At 31.9% G+C, this 21,902-nt stretch overlaps 1 protein-coding gene across 1 annotated transcript in view; it reads right to left on the minus strand.

Annotated features, from left to right (window-relative positions):
* The window catches only part of LOC146322220 (rano class II histocompatibility antigen, A beta chain-like), a 29,523-nt gene extending 8,925 nt beyond the window's left edge, over positions 1-20,598 (minus strand). The window contains exons 1-3 of the mRNA XM_084725792.1: positions 20,356-20,598; positions 19,146-19,412; positions 18,584-18,865 (exon numbers count right to left, since the gene is read on the minus strand). Of these exons, the coding sequence (XP_084581918.1) occupies positions 18,584-18,865; positions 19,146-19,412; positions 20,356-20,422 (616 nt within the window). The 5' untranslated portion in view covers positions 20,423-20,598. The remainder of the gene's footprint in view (positions 1-18,583; positions 18,866-19,145; positions 19,413-20,355) is intronic.
* Between the last annotated feature and the right edge of the window lie 1,304 nt (positions 20,599-21,902).

Consider the following 21,902-nt stretch of genomic DNA (forward strand, 5'->3'; position numbering starts at 1 on the left):
GTATGCATGGTCATATGTACGTATGTATATATGCTCATATGTATGTATGCTCATATGTATGTATGTATGTATGTATGTATGTATGTATGTATGTATGGTCACATTTATGTATGTATGCATGGTCATAAGTATGTATGTATGTATGTATGTATGTATGTATGTATGTATGTATGTATGCATGCTCATATGTATGTATACATGCTCATATGTATGTATGTATACTCATATGTATGTATGCATGGTCATATATATTTATGTATGTATGTATGTATGTATGTATGCTTGGTCATATGTATGTATGTATATATGCTCATATGTATGTATGATCATATGTATGTATGTATATATGTATGTATGTATGGTCACATGTAAGTATGTATGCATGGTCATATGTATGTATGTATGTATGTATTCATATATGCATGTATGCTCATATGTATGTATGTATGTATTTATGCATGGTCATATGTATGACCATATGTATGTATGTATGTGTGTATGTACGTATGGTCATATGAATGTATGCATGGTCATATGTATATATGTATGTATGTATGTATGTATGTATGTATGTATGTATGGTCATATGTATGTATGTATGTATGTATATATATAGATGTATGTATATATGTATGTATGTATGTATGATCATATGTATGTATGTATGTATGTATGTATGTATTTATGTATGTATGTATGTATACTCATATGTATGTATATATGCATGGTCACATGTATGTATGTATGTATGTATGTATGTATGTATGTATGTATGCTCATATGTATGTATGTATGTATGTATGGTCATATGTATGTATGTATATATGCTCATAGGTATGTATGCTCATATGTATGTATGTATGCATGTATGTATGTATGTATGCATGTATGGTCACATGTATGTATGTATGCATGGTCATATGTATGTATGTATGCTCATACGTATGTATGCATGGTCATATGTATATATGTATTCTCATATGTATGTATGTATGTATGTATGTATGTATGTATGGTCATATGTATGTATGTATATATGCTCATATGTATGTATGATCATATGTATGTATATGTATGTATGTATGTATGTATGTATGTATGGTCACATGTAAGTATGTATGCATGGTCATATGTATGTATGTATGTATGCATGTATGCTCATATGTATGTATGTATGTATGTATGTATGTATGCACGGTCATATGTATAACCATATGTATGTATGTATGTGTGTATGTACGTATGGTCATATGAATGGATGCATGGTCATATGTATGTATGTATGTATGTATGTATGTATGTATGTATGGTCATATGTATGCATGAATGGTCATAAGTATGTATGTATGTATGTATGTATGGTCATATATATGTATGCTCATATGTATGTATGTATGTATGTATGTATGCTCATATGTATGTATGTATGTATGTATGTATATATGTATGTATATATGTATGTATGCTCATATGTATGTATGTATGTATGTATGTATATATGTATGTATGCTCATATGTATGTATGTATGCATGGTCACATGTATGTATGTATGTATGTATGCATGTAAGGTCATATGTATGTATGTATGTATGTATGTATGGTCATATCCCTCTATGGTACACATTATGATGCCAGTGATGGAAATGTGTTTTTATGTCTCAAAATAGACTAAATAAACATAATCTGAAGAAATTTTATTTTTATTTTTATTTTTGGAAGTTTTTGGGGTTTGTTACCTGTAGGCAACATTGTACCATAATGGTGCATAAGTGAAAAAGAACGTTCCTTTTCCAATTTGAACATTGTTTATTTCATAAACATATGCAAAAATATTCAATAACATCAAGAAGTCACAATTCATTTTAAATTTTAAATTTGAAAGAATTATAAAAAGAATTTATATATATATGTATCGATGTATGTATGTATGGTCATATATATGTATGTATGTATGTATGTATGGTCATATGTATGTATGTATTCTCATATGTATGTATGTATGTATGTATAAATGCTCATATGTATGTATGTATGTATGTATATATGCTCATATGTATGTACGTATGTATGTATGTATGTTTGTATGTATGTATGGTCACATGTATGTATGTATGCATGGTCATATGTATGTATGTATGTATGTATGTATGTATGTATGTATGGTCACATGTATGTATGTATGCATGGTCATATGTATGTATGTATGTATGTATGCATGGTCATATGTATGACCATATGTATGTGTGTATGTATGTATGTATGGTCATATGAATGTATGCATGGTCATATGTATGTATGGTCATATGTATGTATGTATGTATGTATGTATGGTCATATGTATGCATGTATGGTCATAAGTATGTATATATATATATATATGTATGTATGTATGTATGTATGTATGTATGCATGGTCATATGCATGACCATATGTATGTATGTATGTGTGTATGTATGTATGGTCATATGAATGTATGCATGGTCATATGTATGTATGTATATATGCTCATATGTATGTATGATCATATGTATGTATATGTATGTATGTATGTATGTATGTATGTATGTATGTATGTATGTATGCTCATATGTATGTATGTATATATGCTGAAATGTATGTATGCTCATACGTATGTATGTATGTATGTATGTATGTATGTATGGTCATATGTATGTATGTATGTATGTATGTATGTATGTATGTATGGTCATATGTATGCATGTATGGTCATATGTATGCATGTATGGTCATAAGTATGTATGTATGTATGTATGTATGTATGTATGTATGGTCATATGTATGTATGTTTGTATGGTCATATGTATGTATGTTTGTATGCATGGTCATATGTTTGGTCATATGTATGAATGTATGCTCATATGTGTGTATGCTCATATGTATGTATGTATGTATTTATGCTCATATGTATGTATGTATGTATGCTCATATGTATGTATGTATGTATGCTCATATGTATGTATATGTATGTATGTATGTATGTGTATGTATGTATGTACGGTCATATGTAAGTATGTATTTATGTATTTATGTATGCATGGTCATATGTATGTATGTATGCTCATATGTATGTATGCATGGACATATGTATGTATGTATTCTCATATGTATGTATGTATGTATGTATGTATGGTCATATGTATGTATGTATATATGCTCATATGTATGTATGCTCATATGTATGTATGTATGTATGTATGTATGTATGTATGTATGTATGTATGTATGGTCACATGTATGTATGTATGCAGGGTCATATGTATGTATGTATGTATGTATGTATGTATGCATGTATGCTCATATGTATGTATGTATGTATGTAGGCATGGTCATATGTATGACCATATGTATGTATGTATGTGTGTATGTATGTATGGTCATATGAATGTATGCATGGTCATATGTATGTATGTATGTATGTATGTATGTATGTATATATGTATGTATTTATGGTCATATGTATGCATGTATGGTCATAAGTATGTATGTATGTATGTATGTATGTATGTATGTTTGTATGTATGTATGGTCATATGTACGTATGTATGTATGGTCATATGTATGTATGTATGTATGTATGTATGATCATATGAATGTAAGTTTGTATGCATGGTCATATATTTGGTCATATGTATGAATGTATGCTCATATGTATGTATGCTCATATGTATGTACGTATGTATGTATGTATGCTCATATGTATGTACGTATGTATGTATTTATGCTCATATGTATGTATGCTCATATGTATGTATGTATGTATTTATGCTCATATGTATGTATGTATGTATGTATGCTCATATGTATGTATGTATTTATGCTCATATGTCTGTATGTTTGTATGTATGTATGTATGTATTTATGCTCATATGTATGTATGTTTGTATGTATGTATGTATGTATGTATGTATGTATGTATGTATGCATTTATGGTCATATGTATGTATGTATGTATGCTCATATGTATGTATGTATGTATGTATGTATGTATGTATACATGTATGTATGGTCATATCCCTCTATGGTACACATTATGATGCCAGTGAGGGAAATGTGTTTTTATGTCTCAAAATAGACTAAATAAACATAATCTGAAGAAATTTTACTTTTATTTTTATTTTTGGAAGTTTTTGGGGTTCGTTGCCTGTAGGCAACATTGTACCATAATGGTGCATAAGTGAAAAAGAACGTTCATTTTCCAATTTGAACATTGTTTATTTCATAAACATATGCAAAAATATTCAATAACATCAAGAAGTCACAATTCATTTTAAATTTTAAATTTAAAAGAATTATAAAAATAATTTATATATATATGTATGTATGTATGTATGGTCATATATATGTATGTATGTATGTATGTATGTATGGTCATATGTATGTATGTATGTATGTATGTATGGTCATATGTATGCATGTATGGTCATAAGTATGTATGTATGTATGGTCATATGTATGTATGTATGCATGGTCATATGTATATATGGTCATATGTATGTATGTATGTATGTATGTATGTATGTATGTATGGTCATATGTATGTATGTTTGTATGCATGGTCATATGTTTGGCCATATGTCTGAATGTATGCTCATATGTATGTATGCTCCTATGTATGTACGTATGTATGTATGTATGCTCATATGTATGTATGCTCATATATATGTATGCTCATATGTAGGTAGGTATGTATGTATGTATGGTCATATGTATGTATGTGTGTATGCATGGTCATATGTTTGGCCATATGTATGAATATATGCTCATATGTATGTATGCTCATTTCAATCAGGAGAGACTAAGAGTAAAAGAGAAATGGTTTATTGGCACATACATGATATATGAAACATGAACAGTCTTTGGCGGTTAGACCCCACTGAGGTGAAACAATATGTATTTATAAATGGGGGTGATGAAGCTGTAGTGAAGAGAACCCCCCCGGGGTCTAGACACTGGTGGTGGTGGTGATGATGAGGTGCAAAGCAGAGACTTGTGAGGTGAAGTGGCTCTGGACTCCTGCTGCCTGGACCTGAAGGCTGGAGGAGAGGGCGTCAGGGAGGATCGAGGTGAACATCTTCTGCTACCTGGGTCCAGTGACTGGAGGAGAGAGGGGTGGAGGAGGGTCGCGCGATTGACTGAATGACAACTGATGGAGCAAAGACAGAGGTGATTTAAAGATTTGGCAGCAGCAAATTGGCTGGCTATCGTGACCGTGGCAAAATCTGAATGGATGGTAAAGACGAAGGTGAACGCCCACAAACAGCTGATTAGAGGGAACAGGAGGAGAGAGGCGGAGTAAAGGAAAGTTGTGAAAGAAGGCAGCGCAATAGATGGTCTTCCTGATTGAACTTACGCTGAGCTACATATGTATGTACGTATGTATGTATGTATGCTCATATGTATGTATGTATGTATGTATGTATGCTCATATGTATGTATGTATGTATTTATGCTCATATGTATGTATGTATGTATGCTCATATGTATGTATGTATGTATGTATATATGTATGCATGTATGGTCCTATGTATGTATGTATGTATGCTCATATGTATGTATGTATGTATGTATGTATGTACGGTCATATGTATGTATGTATGTATGTATGTATGTATGGTCATATCCCTCTATGGTACACATTATGATGCCAGTGAGGGAAATGTGTTTTTATGTCTCAAAATAGACTAAATAAACTTAATCTGAAGAAATTTTATTTTTATTTTTATTTTTGGAAGTTTTTGGGGTTCGTTGCCTGTAGGCAACATTGTACCATAATGGTGCATAAGTGAAAAAGAACGTTCCTTTTCCAATTTGAACATTGATTATTTCATAAACATATGCAAAAATATTCAATAACATCAAGACGTCACAATTCATTTTAAATTTTAAATTAAAAAGAATTATAAAAAGAATTTATATATATATATGTATGTATGTATGATCATATGTATGTATGCATGGTCATATGTATATATGGTCATATGTATGTATGTATGTATGTATGTATGGTCATATGTATGTATGCTCATATGTATGTATGCTCATATATATGTATGCTCATATGTAGGTATGTATGTATGTATGGTCATATGTATGTATGTTTGTATGCATGGTCATATGTTTGGCCATATGTATGAATGTATGCTCATATGTATGTATGCTCATTTCAATCAGGAGAGACTAAGAGTAAAAAAGAAATGGTTTATTGGCACATGCATGATATATGAAACATGAACAGTCTTTGGCGGTTAGACCCCAGTGAGGTGAAACAATATGTATTTATAAATGGGGGTGATGAAGCTGTAGTGAAGAGAACCCCCCCGGGGTCTAGACACTGGTGGTGGTGGTGATGATGAGGTGCAAAGCAGAGACTTGTGAGGTGAAGTGGCTCTGGACTCCTGCTGCCTGGACCTGAAGGCTGGAGGAGAGGGCGTCAGGGAGGATCGAGGTGAACATCTTCTGCTACCTGGGTCCAGTGACTGGAGGAGAGAGGGGTGGAGGAGGGTCGCGCGATTGACTGAATGACAACTGATGGAGCAAAGACAGAGGCGATTTAAAGATTTGGCAGCAGCAAATTGACTGGCTATTGCGACTGTGGCAAAATCTGAATGGATGGTAAAGACGAAGGTGAACGCCCACAAACAGCTGATTAGAGGGAACAGGAGGAGAGAGGCGAAGTAAAGAAAAGTTGTGAATGAAGGCAGCGTAATAGAAGGTCTTCCTGATTGAACTTATGCTGAGCTACATATGTATGTACGTATGTATGTATGTATGCTCATATGTATGTATGTATGTATGCTCATATGTATGTATGTATGTATTTATGCTCATATGTATGTATGTATGTATGCTCATATGTATGTATGTATGGATGTATATAGGTATGCATGTATGCTCATATGTATGTATGTATGTATGTATGTATGTATGTATGTATGTACGGTCATATGTATGTATGTATGTATGTATGTATGTATGTATGGTCATATATATGTATGTATGTATGTATGTATGCTCATATGTATGTATGTATGTATGTATGTATGTATGTATGGTCATATATATGTATGCATGGTCATATGTATGTATGTATGCTAATATGTATGTATGCATGGTCATATGTATGTATGTATTCTCATATGTATGTATGTATGTATGTATGTATGTATGGTCATATGTATGTATGTATATATGCTCATATGTATGTATGCTCATATGTATGTATGTATGTATGTATGTATGTATGTATGTATGCATGGTCATATGTATGTATGTATGTATGCATGTATGCTCATATGTATGTATGTATGTATGTATGTATGTATGTATGTATGTATGGTCATATGTATGTATGTATGCATGGTCATATATATGTATGGTCATATGTATGTATGTATGTATGCATGTATGTATGTATGTATGAATGTATGTATGTATGTATGTATGTATGTATGCTCATATGTATGTATGTATGTATGTATGTATGTATGTATGCATGTATTGTCAAATGTATGTATGTATGTATGTATGTATGTATGTATGTATGTATGTATGTATGTATGTATGGTCATATCCCTCTATGGTACACATTATGATGCCAGTGAGGGAAATGTGTTTTTATGTCTCAAAATAGACTAAATAAACATAATCTGAAGAAATTTTATTTTTATTTTTATTTTTGGAAGTTTTTGGGGTTCGTTGCCTGTAGGCAACATTGTACCATAATGGTGCATAAGTGAAAAAGAACGTTCCTTTTCCAATTTGAACATTGTTTATTTCATAAACATATACAAAAATATTCAATAACATCAAGGAGTCACAATTCATTTTAAATTTTAAATTTAAAAGAATTATAAAAATAATTTATATATATATGTATCGATGTATGTATATATAGTCATATATATGTATGTATGTATGTATGTATGTATGTATGTATGTATGGTCATATGTATGTATGTATGTATGTATGCTCATATGTATGTATGCATGGTCATATATATGTATGTATTCTCATATGTATGTATGTATGTATATATGTTCATACGTATGTATGTATGTATGTATGTATGTATGGTCACATGTATGTATGTATGCATGGTCATATGTATGTATGTATGTATGCATGTATACTCATATGTATGTATGTATGTATGTATGTATGCATGTTCATATGTATGACCATATGTATGTATGTATGCATGTATGGTCATATGTATGTATGGTCATATGTATGTATGTATGTATGTATGTATGTATGTATGGTCATATGTATGCATGTATGGTCATAAGTATGTATGTATATATGTATATATGTATGTATGTATGTATGGTCACATGTATGTATGTATGTATGTATGTATGTATGCATGTATGGTCATATGTATGTATGTATGTATGTATGTATGTATGTATGGTCATATCCCTCTATGGTACACATTATGATGCCAGTGAGGGAAATGTGTTTTTATGTCTCAAAATAGACTAAATAAACATAATCTGAAGAAATTTTATTTTTATTTTTATTTTTATTTTTGGAAGTTTTTGGGGTTCGTTGCCTGTAGGCAACATTGTACCATAATGGTGCGTGAGTGAAAAAGAACGTTCCTTTTCCAATTTGAACATTGTTTATTTCATAAACATATACAAAAATATTCAATAACATCAAGGAGTCACAATTCATTTTAAATTTTAAATTTAAAAGAATTATAAAAATAATTTATATATATATGTATCGATGTATGTATATATAGTCATATATATGTATGTATGTATGTATGTATGTATGTATGTATGTATGGTCATATGTATGTATGTATGTATGTATGCTCATATGTATGTATGCATGGTCATATATATGTATGTATTCTCATATGTATGTATGTATGTATATATGTTCATACGTATGTATGTATGTATGTATGTATGTATGGTCACATGTATGTATGTATGCATGGTCATATGTATGTATGTATGTATGCATGTATACTCATATGTATGTATGTATGTATGTATGTATGCATGTTCATATGTATGACCATATGTATGTATGTATGCATGTATGGTCATATGTATGTATGGTCATATGTATGTATGTATGTATGTATGTATGTATGTATGGTCATATGTATGCATGTATGGTCATAAGTATGTATGTATATATGTATATATGTATGTATGTATGTATGGTCACATGTATGTATGTATGTATGTATGTATGTATGCATGTATGGTCATATGTATGTATGTATGTATGTATGTATGTATGTATGGTCATATCCCTCTATGGTACACATTATGATGCCAGTGAGGGAAATGTGTTTTTATGTCTCAAAATAGACTAAATAAACATAATCTGAAGAAATTTTATTTTTATTTTTATTTTTATTTTTGGAAGTTTTTGGGGTTCGTTGCCTGTAGGCAACATTGTACCATAATGGTGCATAAGTGAAAAAGAACTTTCCTTTTCCAATTTTAACATTGTTTATTTCATAAACATATGCAAAAATATTCAATAACATCAAGAAGTCACAATTCATTTTAAATTTTAAATTAAAAAGAATAATAAAAAGAATTTATATATATATATGTATATATGTATGTATGTATGTATGGTCATACATATGTATGTATGTACGTATGTATGTATGTATGGTCATATGTATATATGTATGTATGTATGGTAATATGTATGTATGTATGTATGCTCATATGTATGTATGTATATATGCTGAAATGTATGTATGCTCATATGTATGTATGTATGGTCATATGTATGACCATATGTATGTATATATGTGTGTATGTATGTATGGTCATATGAATGTATGCATGGTCATATCTATGTATGGTCATATGTATGTATGTGTGTATGTATGTATGTATGTATGGTCATATGTATGCATGTCTGGTCATATGTATGCATGTATGTTCATAAGTATGTATGTATGTATGTATGTATGGTCATATGTATGTATGTATGTATGGTCATATGTATGTAAGTATGTATGGTCATATGTATGTATGTTTGTATGCATGGTCATATGTTTGGTCATATATATGAATGTATGCTCATATGTATGTATGCTCATATGTATGTACGTATCTATGTATGTATGCTCATATGTATGTATGGTCATATGTATGTATATATGTATTTATGCTCATATGTATGTATGTATGTATGTATGCTCATATGTATGTATGTATTTATGCTCATATGTATGTATGTTTGTATGTATGTATGTATGTATGCTCATATGTATGTATATATTTATGCTCATATGTATGTATGTTTGTATGTATGTATGTATGTATGTATGTATGTATGTATGCATTTATGGTCATATGTATGTATGTATGTATGGCCATATGTATGTATGTATGTATGCTCATATGTATGTATGCATGGTCATATGTATGTATGTATTCTCATATGTATGTATGCATGTATGCTCATATGTATGTATGTATATATGCTCATATGTATGTATGCTCATATGTATGTATGTATTTATGTATGTATGGTCACATGTATGTATGTATCTATGCATGGTCATATGTATGTATGTATGTATGCATGTATACTCATATGTATGTATGTATGTATGTATGTATGTATGTATGTATGTATGTATGCAGGGTCATATGTATGTATGTATGTATGTATGTATGTATGCATGTATGCTCATATGTATGTATGTATGTATGTATGTATGTATGTATGTATGCATGGTCATATGTATGACCATATGTATGTATGTATGTGTGTATGTATGTATGGTCATATGAATGTATGCATGGTCATATGTATGTATGGTCATATGTATGTATGTATGTATGTATGTATGGTCATATGTATGCATGTATGGTCATAAGTATGTATGTATGTATGTATGTATGTATGTATGTATGGTCATATGTATGTATGTATGGTAATATGTATGTATGTATGTATGCTCATATGTATGTATGCATGGTCATACGTATGTATGTATGGTCATATGTATGTATGCATGGTCATATGTATGTATGTATTCTCATATTTATGTATGTATGTATGTATGTATGGTCATATGTATGTATGTATGTATGTATGTATGGTCATATGTATGCATGTCTGGTCATATGTATGCATGTATGGTCATAAGTATGTATGTATGTATGTATGGTCATATGTATTTATGTATGTATGGTCATATGTATGTAAGTATGTATGGTCATATGTATGTATGTTTGTGTGCATGGTCATATGTTTGGTCATATGTATGAATGTATGCTCATATGTATGTATGCTCATATGTATGTACGTATGTATGTATGTATGCTCATATGTATGTATGGTCATATGTACGTATGTATGTATTTATGCTCATATGTATGTATGTATGTACGTATGTATGTATGCTCATATGTATGTATGTATTTATGCTAATATGTATGTATGTTTGTATGTATGCATGTATGTATGTATGTATGCTGATATGTATGTATGTATTTATGCTCATATGTATGTATGTATGTATGTATGTATGCTCATATGTATGTATGTATTTATGCTCATATGTATGTATGTTTGTATGTATGTATGTATGTATGTTTGTATGCATGGTCATATGTTTGGTCATATGTATGAATCTATGCTCATATGTATGTATGCTCATATGTATGTACGTATCTATGTATGTATGCTCATATGTATGTATGGTCATATGTATGTATATATGTATTTATGCTCATATGTATGTATGTATGTATGTATGCTCATATGTATGTATGTATTTATGCTCATATGTATGTATGTTTGTATGTATGTATGTATGTATGCTCATATGTATGTATGTATTTATGCTCATATGTATGTATGTTTGTATGTATGTATGTATTTATGTATGTATGCATTTATGGTCATATGTTTGTATGTATGTATGGTCATATGTATGTCTGTATGCTCATATGTATGTATGCATGGTCATATGTATGTATGTATTCTCATATGTATGTATGTATGTATGCTCATATGTATGTATGTATATATGCTCATATGTATGTATGCATTGTCACATGTATGTATGTATGTATGCAGGGTCATATGTACGTATGTATGTATGTATGTATGTATGCATGTATGCTCATATGTATGTATGTATGTATGTATGCATGGTCATATGTATGACCATATGTATGTATGTATGTGTGTATGTATGTATGGTCATATGAATGTATGCATGGTCATATGTATGTATGGTCATATGTATGTATGTATGTATGTATGTATGTATGGTCATATGTATGCATGTATGGTCATAAGTATGTATGTATGTATGTATGTATGTATGTATGTATGTATGGTCATATGTATGTATGTATGGTTATATGTATGTATGTATGCTCATATGTATGTATGCATGGTCATATGTATGTATGTATGCTCATATGTATGTATGTATGTATGTATGCTCATATGTATGTATGTATGTATGTATGTATGTATGCATTTATGGTCATATGTATGTATGTATGTATGCTCATATGTATGTATGTGTAAGTATGTCTGTACGGTCATATGTATGTATGTATGTATGTATGTACCTATGTATGTATGGTCATATCCCTCTATGGTACACATTATGATGCCAGTGGGGGAAATGTGTTTTTATGTCTCAAAATAGACTAAATAAACATAATCTGAAGAAATTTTATTTTTATTTTTATTTTTGGAAGTTTTGGGGTTCGTTGCCTGTAGGCAACATTGTACCATATTGGTGCATAAGTGAAAAAGAACGTTCCTTTTCAAATTTGAACATTGTTTATTTCATAAACATATGCAAAAATATTCAATAACATCAAGAAGTCACAATTCATTTAAAATTTTAAATTAAAAAGAATTATAAAAAGATTTTATATATATATGCATGTATGTATGTATGTATGTATGGTCATATATATGTATGTATGTATGTATGTATGTATGTATGTTTGTATGTATGTATGGTCATATGTATGTATGTATGCTCATATGTATGTATGCATAGTCAGTATGTATGTATGCTCATATGTATGTATGCATGGTCATATGTATGTATGTATTCTCATATGTATGTATGTATGTATGTATGTATATATGGTCATATGTATGTATATATGCTCATATGTATGTATGCTGATATGTATGTATGTATGTATGTATGGTCACATGTATGTATGTATGCATGGTCATATGTATGTATGTATGTATGCATGTATGCTCATATGTATGTATGTATGTATGTATGTATGTATGCAGGGTCATATGTATGTATGTATGTATGTATGCATGTATGCTCATATGTATGTATGTATGTGTGTATGTATGTATGGTCATATGAATGTATGCATGGTCATATGTATGTATGGTCATATGTATGTATGTATGTATGTATGTATGTATGTATGTATGTATGGTCATATGTATGCATGTATGGTCATAAGTATGTATGTATGTATGTATGTATGTATGTATGTATGTATGTATGTATGGTCATATGTATGTATGTATGGTAATATGTATGTATGCATGGTCATATGTATGTATGTATTCTCATATTTATGTATGTATGTATGTATGTATGGTCATATGTATGCATGTCTGGTCATATGTATGCATGTATGTATGGTCATATGTCTGTAAGTATGTATGGTCATATGTATGTATGTTTGTATGCATGGTCATATGTTTGGTCATATGTATGAATGTATGCTCATATGTATGTATGCTCATATGTATGTACGTATGTATGTATGTATGCTCATATGTATGTATGGTCATATGTATGTATGTATGTATTTATGCTCATATGTATGTATGTATGTATGTATGCTCATATGTATGTATGTATTTATGCTCATATGTATGTATGTTTGTATGTATGTATGTATGTATGTATGTATGTATGTATGCTCATATGTATGTATGTATTTATGCTCATATGTATGTATGTTTGTATGTATGTATGTATGTATGTATGTATGCATTTGTGGTCATATGTATGTATGTATGTGTGGTCATACGTATGTATGTATGCTCATATGTATGTATGCATGGTCATATGTATGTATGTATTTTCATATGTATGTATGTATGTATGCTCATATGTATGTATGTATATATGCTCATATGTATGTATGCTCATATGTATGTATGTATGTATGTATGGTCACATGTATGTATGTATGTATGCAGGGTCATATGTATGTATGTATGTATGTATGTATGTATGTATGCATGTATGCTCATATGTATGTATGTATGTATGCATGGTCATATGTATGACCATATGTATGTATGTATGTGTGTCTGTATGTATGGTCATATGAATGTATGCATGGTCATATGTATGTATGGTCATATGTATGTATGTATGTATGTATGTATGTATGTATGTATGGTCATATGTATGCATGTATGGTCATAAGTATGTATGTATGTATGTATGTATGTATGTATGTATGTATGGTCATATGTATGTATGTATGGTAATATGTATGTATGTATGCTCATATGTATGTATGCATGGTCATATGTATGTATGTATGCTCATATGTATGTATGCATGGTCATATGTATGTATGTATTCTCATATTTATGTATGTATGTATGTATGTATGTATGGTCATATGTATGTATGTATATATGCTTATATGTATGTATGCTCATATGTATGTATGTATGTATGTATGTATGGTCACATGTATGTATGTATGCATGGTCATATGTATGTATGTATGCATGTATGCTCATATGTATGCATGTATGTATGCATGTATGTATGTATGCATGGTCATATGTATGACCATTTGTATGTATGTATGTGTGTGTATGTATGTATGGTCATATGAATGTATGCATGGTCATATGTATGTATGGTCATATGTATGTATGTATGTATGTATGTATGTATGTATGTATGTATGGTCATATGTATGCATGTATGGTCATAAGTATGTATGTACGTATGCATGTATGTATGTATGTATGGTCATATGTATGTATGTATGTATGGTCATATGTATGTATGTATTTATGTATGGTCATATGTATGTATGTTTGTATGCATGGTCATATGTTTGGCCATATGTATGAATGTATGCTCATATGTATGTATGGTCATATGTATGTATGTATGTATGTATGTATGTATGTATGCTCATATGTATGTATGCTCATATGTATGTATGCATTTATGCTCATATGTATGTATGTATGTATGCTCATATGTATGTATGTATGTATGTATGCTCATATGTATGTATGTATGTATGTATGTATGTATGTATGTATGCATTTATGGTCATATGTATGTATGTATGTATGCTCATATGTATGTATGTGTAAGTATGTATGTAAGGTCATATGTATGTATGTATGTATGTATGTACGTATGTATGTATGGTCATATCCCTCTATGGTACACATTATGATGCCAGTGGGGGAAATGTGTTTTTATGTCTCAAAATAGACTAAATAAACATAATCTGAAGAAATTTTATTTTTATTTTTATTTTTGGAAGTTTTGGGGTTCGTTGCCTGTAGGCAACATTGTACCATAATGGTGCGTGAGTGAAAAAGAACGTTCCTTTTCAAATTTGAACATTGTTTATTTCATAAACATATGCAAAAATATTCAATAACATCAAGAAGTCACAATTCATTTAAAATTTTAAATTAAAAAGAATTATAAAAAGAATTTATATATATATGTATGTATGTATGTATGTATGTATGTATGTTCATATATATGTATGTATGTATGTATGTATGTATGTATGTATGTATGTATGTATGGTCATATGTATGTATGTATGTTTGTATGTATGTATGGTCATATGTATGTATATATGCTCATATGTATGTATGCATAGTCAGTATGTATGTATGCTCATATGCATGTATGCATGGTCATATGTATGTATGTATTCTCATATGTATGTATGTATGTTTGTATGTATGTATGGTCATATGTATGTATATATGCTCATATGTATGTATGCTGATATGTATGTATGTATGTATGTATGGTCACATGTATGTATGTATGAATGGTCATATGTATGTATGTATGTATGCATGTATGCTCATATGTATGTATGTATGTATGTATGTATGCAGGGTCATATGTATGACCATATGTATGTATGTATGTATGTGTGTATGTATGTATGGTCATATGAATGTATGTATGGTCATATGTATGTATGGTCATATGTATGTATGTATGTATGTATGTATGTATGGTCATATGTTTGCATGTATGGTCATAAGTATCTATGTATGTATGTATGTATGTATGCTCATATGTATGTATGTTTGTATGCATGGTCATATGTTTGGCCATATGTATGAATGTATGATCATATGTATGTATGCTCATATTTATGTATGGTAATATGTATGTATGTATGTATTTATGTATGTATGTATGCTCATATGTATGTATGTATGTATTTATGCTCATATGTATGTATGTATGTATGCTCATATGTATGTATGTATGTATGTATGTATGTATGCATGTATGGTTATATGTTTGTATGTATGTATGCTCATATGTATGTATGTATGTGTATGTATGTATGTACGGTCATATCCCTCTATGGTACACACTATGATGCCAGTGAGGGAAATGTGTTTTTATGTCTCAAAATAGACTAAATAAACATAATCTGAAGAAATTTTATTTTTATTTTTATTTTTGGAAGTTTTCGGGGTTCGTTGCCTGTAGCCAACATTGTACCATTTAAGAACAACCCATTGAAATAAATGTGTAAAGTATAAAACTTTAAACTACTTAAATCAACAAAGATAACCATTACCATAACCATTTGAAAAACAAAAACAACAAATTCCAGTGTTTGATCATCACTGCTTCATTTCAGTGCATGTTTTCTGTCAGTCCCCCGTGTCTTTCCTGACATGTGTTGCCATCACTTGTGGTGTTGCTGCTCAGTGCTTATGGAACTCCATGAAGCAGTTTTTTTCAGGAGTGAAGCACAGGCAGGTGACACATTTTGTGCACTGTGATTTCACTATACCCTTACATCCAGGGTAGCTGCATCTGCCCTTTTTCTCCACCCAAATAGGCCAGTGGTCAGTGTTGTGTTTGCTATAGTGATTCCATAATGGTTCACTGTTGCAGGCAACATTGCAACTTTCCATGATGGCACGATGTTGCCTCAGGGCAACAGCTGCATTTTAACACGTATCCACTATTAAATTAGTAAATAAGTTGCATGAAACTATCAAAACTTAAAGTTTACTCACCTATTAGTGTGAAGACATTTTTTTCCAGGTGGAAAAGGGACAAAAAATAACTTTTTGAGAGTCTTTTTTTTGCAGCAAGACAGCAGAGCTGTCTCCTTAGAAAAAGCCCGCCAAGAAGGGTTTCAAAATCGCTTCCTGGAGGTCATGTGACAACCTAAAGCATTGTTAATGGTTCCCTATGGTTTTACCTCTTTTTTAAAGTATCGCATCATTTAAAGGGATGCATTGTGGAGATGTGACAGGGCAAAAATGGGTTTGTTGCCTGAGGGCAACATGGTACCATAGAGGGTTAAAGAGTTTTAAAGTCTTGTTCAATATAGCATGATGTTCATTTCTTAAATTATGGTTCCATTTAGAATAATATAGATCATATTCTAAATGGAATATAGATCATAAAGGCGAGCATGTTTTATGGTGGGGGTACCATGTCACTGACAAAGTGCATTGAGTACAACACACAGGGGTCACAAAACTCAGATCAAACTGTCAAACTAAAGAGTGCGGATCAAATATGAATCAGGATTCTGCGATTGTGTTGCCTATTTCTCACTTAAAATGTTTTCAGGAACATATGTTAGTGTACTGTTCAACTGTAATACAAGAAAGATCATGACCAGACAGGCCGCCATTATATCTGCTGAACACACAAGTCAAAACTAAACACCACAGTCAGTCCTCCACCAGCTCCAGATCCTCTTGTCAGTACTGTCTGTGCTCTGGTTGTAAACACGAGGCTTCGAAACAGTAGATTTGTCTGTTTTACAGGCAAGGAGATTTAACCAGTTTGGTTCCAACTGTTCCACCTGTTGGCTCCTATTTTAACGGCTCAAGGTTTGATGGTTCATCAAAGTCAAATTCAAGCGTTTTTTAAGAATTTTCAAGGTGTATTTTCAAGTTTTTCCAGCTGCATTAAATTAAATATTATATACATAAATTCAAAATTATTGTTTCACCTCTTCATTATATTAAATCAGATGTTATTGTGCTAAAACAAACAAAAATCTGTTTTGTGATAGCCCTCTATTGACAGGTGACACATTAAATGAAAACACATTATTTTTAAAATGTGTTAGCATCATATATAACCTGAGCCAATATCAGACTTATTTTATTCCTTTATTTAAAATGTGAACTACTCAGTCAGGTAGTAATTTGTTTTTACAGGAATGTGATTATAACTTCAATCTTTTTCAAGCACTTTATCCAAAGTCCAGGCACTTTTCAAACCTGATTTCCAGGACACAAACCAATAGACCAATCCTTACCCCAGTCCACCTCCAGGCTCTCTCTCAGGCTGCTGTGGTCCACCCTGCAGCTCACCCTCTCCCCTTTTTTAGGCGTGAGCTCCAGGTAAGAGTGAAGCTGGAAGCTCCAGTCCCCATTGGGCAGGACGTCTGTGGACGACACATCGCTGGTGACCTCCACCCCGTCTCTCAGCCAGCTCACCTTCACTTCCTGAGGAAAAAATCCCAGAACGTTGCACTCAAGCATGGACCGCTCCCCGTAGTCAGCTGGCTTGGCCTGACGGACCTTGACAATCGGAGGCACTGGAGTGTAGAAATGATTAGAGCACAAAATTAGCTAAATGGCCTGCTGGATGTGGAGTCTGCTTCAAGGCAGAGTGCAGAAGAGAGAGTCATGGGCTAAAACGTTCTCTTCAAGCCATTAAATTAAAGAACGGGAAGAGAACAATTGTTTCTTTTTTTCCAATGAAGCAAATTAAGCCAATGAAGTGGCAATGTTATGCATTTAATATCCTGCTTCACCCTCAGCTTTTTCAAGAGAAATAATAATAAACTTATAATAATAATTAAAAAAAAAACTTACCTTTTCTATTCAGTGTTCTCCTGAATAGTCTTACATTGTATCTGCAAAGAATCTCCACTTGACTTTTTCTTTCTCTCATTTTCCAAGCCTGACTGTTGTAATGGTCTGCATTCTTCATGCCATATTCTCCAAAGCCAACATACTTCCCGACCCGAGAGTCATACAAGGTGTTAAGTTGCTGGTTGAATACGTTTTTTACAAAGAAGACCATGTCCGTGATGTTGTCACCGTACTCACAGTCATATATACCCTGAAATACATAGCCACCTGCAACAGACAGAAAATCAGTCAGTATAGACAACTGTGACTGTGACTGTGTTTCAACTATTTGGTTGAAAAACAACGCTGGTTAACTATTGATAACAAATAATACAACATACAGAGGATCGGTAAAATAAAAGCAACATCTTCCAATGCATTTATCATTCTGCTGTAATTATTGATGACACCCGTGTTTCACGCAGAGGTATGAACTCAGTCCAAATGAGTTTTGAGTAAACTTTTTCTATTGACCCCTTCCTAAGTCCCACCCGTTTTTGCTCTCTGCCCCAATAACTGTTGAGCAGGCAAAGTACCTTTAATGTTTGCTGTATGATATGCGATGTGTTAGGCTTGACAATGTTGAGAAGAAAGTGGATGAAACTGAGCTTGGTCGCTAAGAGTTGCATGTTAGGCAATTTGCCAAAAACTGGAAAGAGCTTTTCCATTAAGCTTTTTGTTCATTTAGAAAGGTGATCTTAAAGTCTTTATATGTGATGTGGGAGTTTTATTACTATTATGTTACTGCAGGCACAATAACATAACAACACACTAATAAAAAAAAACATCCCAGTTAAGTCTGTGATGATTTTTGTTTTTTGTCTTTACTTTGCCTGATAATTTACACACTATGCTAATTACACAAATAGCTGAAATACCCCAATATGCAACTCAGAATTTCATCCACTAAACCTACAGATGATACTTCAGTCATAAAGGTTCATAGATAACACTGTTACAGGGTCCAACAAATTTCCAGTAGACAACAGTGAAATTCAAGTCAGAAAACTATTAACAATGAGCATCAGTTTTACAGCTGAATTTTTATTGCATTGAAGGTGTGTCTGTTATTTTATCAACCTTTTGCACCACTCATTACATTATTTAAAATAATATAATCATATACTTGAATAAAAGCTGAAATAAAACCAGAACACATGAGGAAACCTACCTGCTGGTGTAGCACAGAGTAAAACAGCAGAGACTGTGAGCTTGTACAGAAAATAAAGTCCCATCATCTCTTAAATGCAAACAAACTACAACATAAAGTTGACCATTTGCTGCACACGAAAGTTTACAGACTCAATCAAGGTCCTAAAAACCTCTCAAGCTCAAAAACTAAACTGCATCCTGCCGTCTCGTAAAATAAATGACACAAGTGCTGAGATGAACAGGTCTTTCAGGTTTTGTCACAGCTGGGGTTTTTGGCGCTCCGCTCACGATTAAGAACTCTCTAAACCACAACTTCTTGTTAATGTGCAGAACAGAAATGTGGTCAGTCTAGTTTTACTTTTAGCATGCAATGCCATTTCTGTTATTGGGATACTCAGCATTTCCATCTCTGCACACTAATGCTCTCTATCATTTGAGCACAGTTGCGTCCAAGGTTTGAATTATTTCTTAAAAACTGAATATATACATTTAGTACACAATCAAAGCTGTAGTATTTTCAGCGTTTCTCTCAGAGGCTCCACACATTTCCATATTAAAATGTGGACGCTATCTTATCAATCACTGTGAAAAAATAATTAGATTCAGGCCTGAGCCAAATAAACCCAGCAGAGAACACAGAGGCAGTTTGGAGCGTCGCCATTCTGAGCCAATATTAAAATATGAGCGAGCAGACATGACAAACATTATTTACTGATCATTTGTGTCAGCCAGTCACTGCAGGACCAGCAATCCGCCCGAAAGCTTCGTCGGCGCTGTGATAATTGATGGTGACTTTGTGAACGTGCCAGTGATCACACACAGGCTGCTGTGATGAAGGGTTAATAAACACACGAGCAGGAATGGAAGACTGTTGTTCTCTTTCATTTTAATGTGTTTTGTATGTGCTTTGACATGCAGCTCGATTTACAGGAACAGACATTATCAACTTCTCTTCATGAGCTTTATTTGTACATGACAAACACAATAAAATGCAAACCTGGGTGAAGCCTCTGCATTGTCTGATCTCTAAGGATTTATATGAAATATATGGATTTTATGAAATGTTTTGGACTGGATTTTTTTTATGTGTAAACTTGCTCTGTGTCAGAAAACACCCTTGTCCCAGATAAGAATTCATAACTTTAAACAATTAAAAAATACATTAAAAGCCTTCAAAATGTAAAACTAACAATATCCACTGAAAACATAGGTGTAAAATTGTGCTATCATAATTATCCTTTAAAGCTGTATCCTAGATTTCTTTCAAATCTGTCAGATCTTTATAAAAACTTGATTTAATCAGGACTAAGACGGTTCAGCTACAACCTTAGGACCCCTGATGCACTTCTTGGTCTCAAAAAAGGTGGGAAAACTGCTCAAGCACTCGTAAGTGTTGTATTTTTTGACAAATTCGTTAAATAATATTGCTATCAGATGTGTCTCAACCATAACATGTCAACTCAGCTCTTCTAAATCAAAGCAAAATAAGAATTATGGTTTAGAAATGTGTATTTTTGATTAACGTTAGGAAAAATCTTAGCAACTTTAAAAAAAAATAAAATGGCT

The sequence above is a fragment of the Lutjanus erythropterus genome, chromosome 9, assembly GCF_056507025.1.
Source record: "Lutjanus erythropterus isolate fLutEry1 chromosome 9, fLutEry1.hap2, whole genome shotgun sequence".
NCBI classification, from domain to species: domain Eukaryota; kingdom Metazoa; phylum Chordata; class Actinopteri; order Lutjaniformes; family Lutjanidae; genus Lutjanus; species Lutjanus erythropterus.